This window comes from Penaeus monodon, chromosome 9, assembly GCF_015228065.2.
Source record: "Penaeus monodon isolate SGIC_2016 chromosome 9, NSTDA_Pmon_1, whole genome shotgun sequence".
NCBI lineage: Eukaryota > Metazoa > Arthropoda > Malacostraca > Decapoda > Penaeidae > Penaeus > Penaeus monodon.
In genome coordinates this window covers 24,197,081-24,198,191 of record NC_051394.1, presented here as the reverse complement: position 1 = coordinate 24,198,191, position 1,111 = coordinate 24,197,081, and the positions used below count along the sequence as shown (strand labels likewise).

At 46.7% G+C, this 1,111-nt stretch overlaps 1 protein-coding gene across 1 annotated transcript in view; it reads left to right on the top strand.

Moving 5' to 3' along the window:
* The first annotated feature begins 469 nt into the window (after nt 1-469).
* LOC119577061 overlaps nt 470-1,111 on the top strand; it is a 4,319-nt gene continuing 3,677 nt past the window's right edge. Inside the window, exons 1-2 of the mRNA XM_037924736.1 lie at nt 470-658; nt 915-1,111. The exon at nt 915-1,111 is cut by the window's right edge and continues 73 nt beyond it. Coding sequence (XP_037780664.1) covers nt 507-658; nt 915-1,111 — 349 coding nt within the window. The 5' untranslated portion in view covers nt 470-506. The remainder of the gene's footprint in view (nt 659-914) is intronic.

The window sequence follows — 1,111 nt, the reverse complement described above, 5'->3', positions numbered from 1 at the left end:
TATGCATTGTATGTTCTACTTTCTGCTCAGACTGCAAAGAGTTTATATGAATGAGCGAAAATAAGGAACACACACACATATACACACATTCACACACACATACACACACACACACACACACACATACGCACGCACCTACACACACACACACACACACACACACACACACACACACACACACACACACACACACACACACGATCTGGTTTTCCCGCCCGAAGAGGAAAGTGGCTTTAACTCGAAACGTCCAGGATTTTGTTTCTTTTCTTTTCTTAATACATTTTAATGCATCATTTGCACGGTACTGTCAAATTTACCAAAAATGTGCTTATTTGCTTATTTTTACCTTTTCTCAGTCTATATTATTTTATATATATATATATATTATTATATATATGTCCAGTTTATTTTATTTTAGTCCATTATTAATTCAGTACAATATAATTTTCGACCGCCCAGTTGTATCAAATATTTCGTTTCCTAAGATCTTCTCTTGTAATCTCCATATGCTCCCTTTTCCACCAGCATGGGCGGCAGTGGGCGTGAGTGGGTGCAACTCCCAGACCAAGGAGGTGGGCGTGTGTCTCCACGTCTACTTGGAAAGGGATTTCCTGTCGCTGGAGAGGATAGTCTATCCTCGGCAGATGGATATGTACCGGTAAGGCTGCCTGCGGGGAGGGGTGGGGACGGGGGTCGGCCTGAAGTGTCGGATGAGAACTGAAGTGTGGCTGACCAAGACGGTTTATGAAATTAATGGCTGAAACATGCTTTACTCACGAAGCAGATGTGAGATGCATTTATGGAGTTAGTATAAAGGAAGTTTTAGTTTATATTTTGCATATGGAGAGCAGCCATCAAATAGCGCCTTCTACAGATCCCATAAACGCTTTTACTGAAACCACGCCGTTTTCCAGCTACGTCCCGGACGAGCTCCGCCAGCCTCTGCCCCCGCTCCCGGAGCTGCCCGACGGAGACAGCGAGTGGCCAGAGCCTCCCGAGAGAGCCACAAAGAAGGAAGGCGAGGATGCGAGGAACGTCGTCGTGGGCCGCCACCAGCACCTCCTGCAGAAGGAGGGCAGTTCGTGGAGGAGACTGTCCCGGGAGGCGCCGG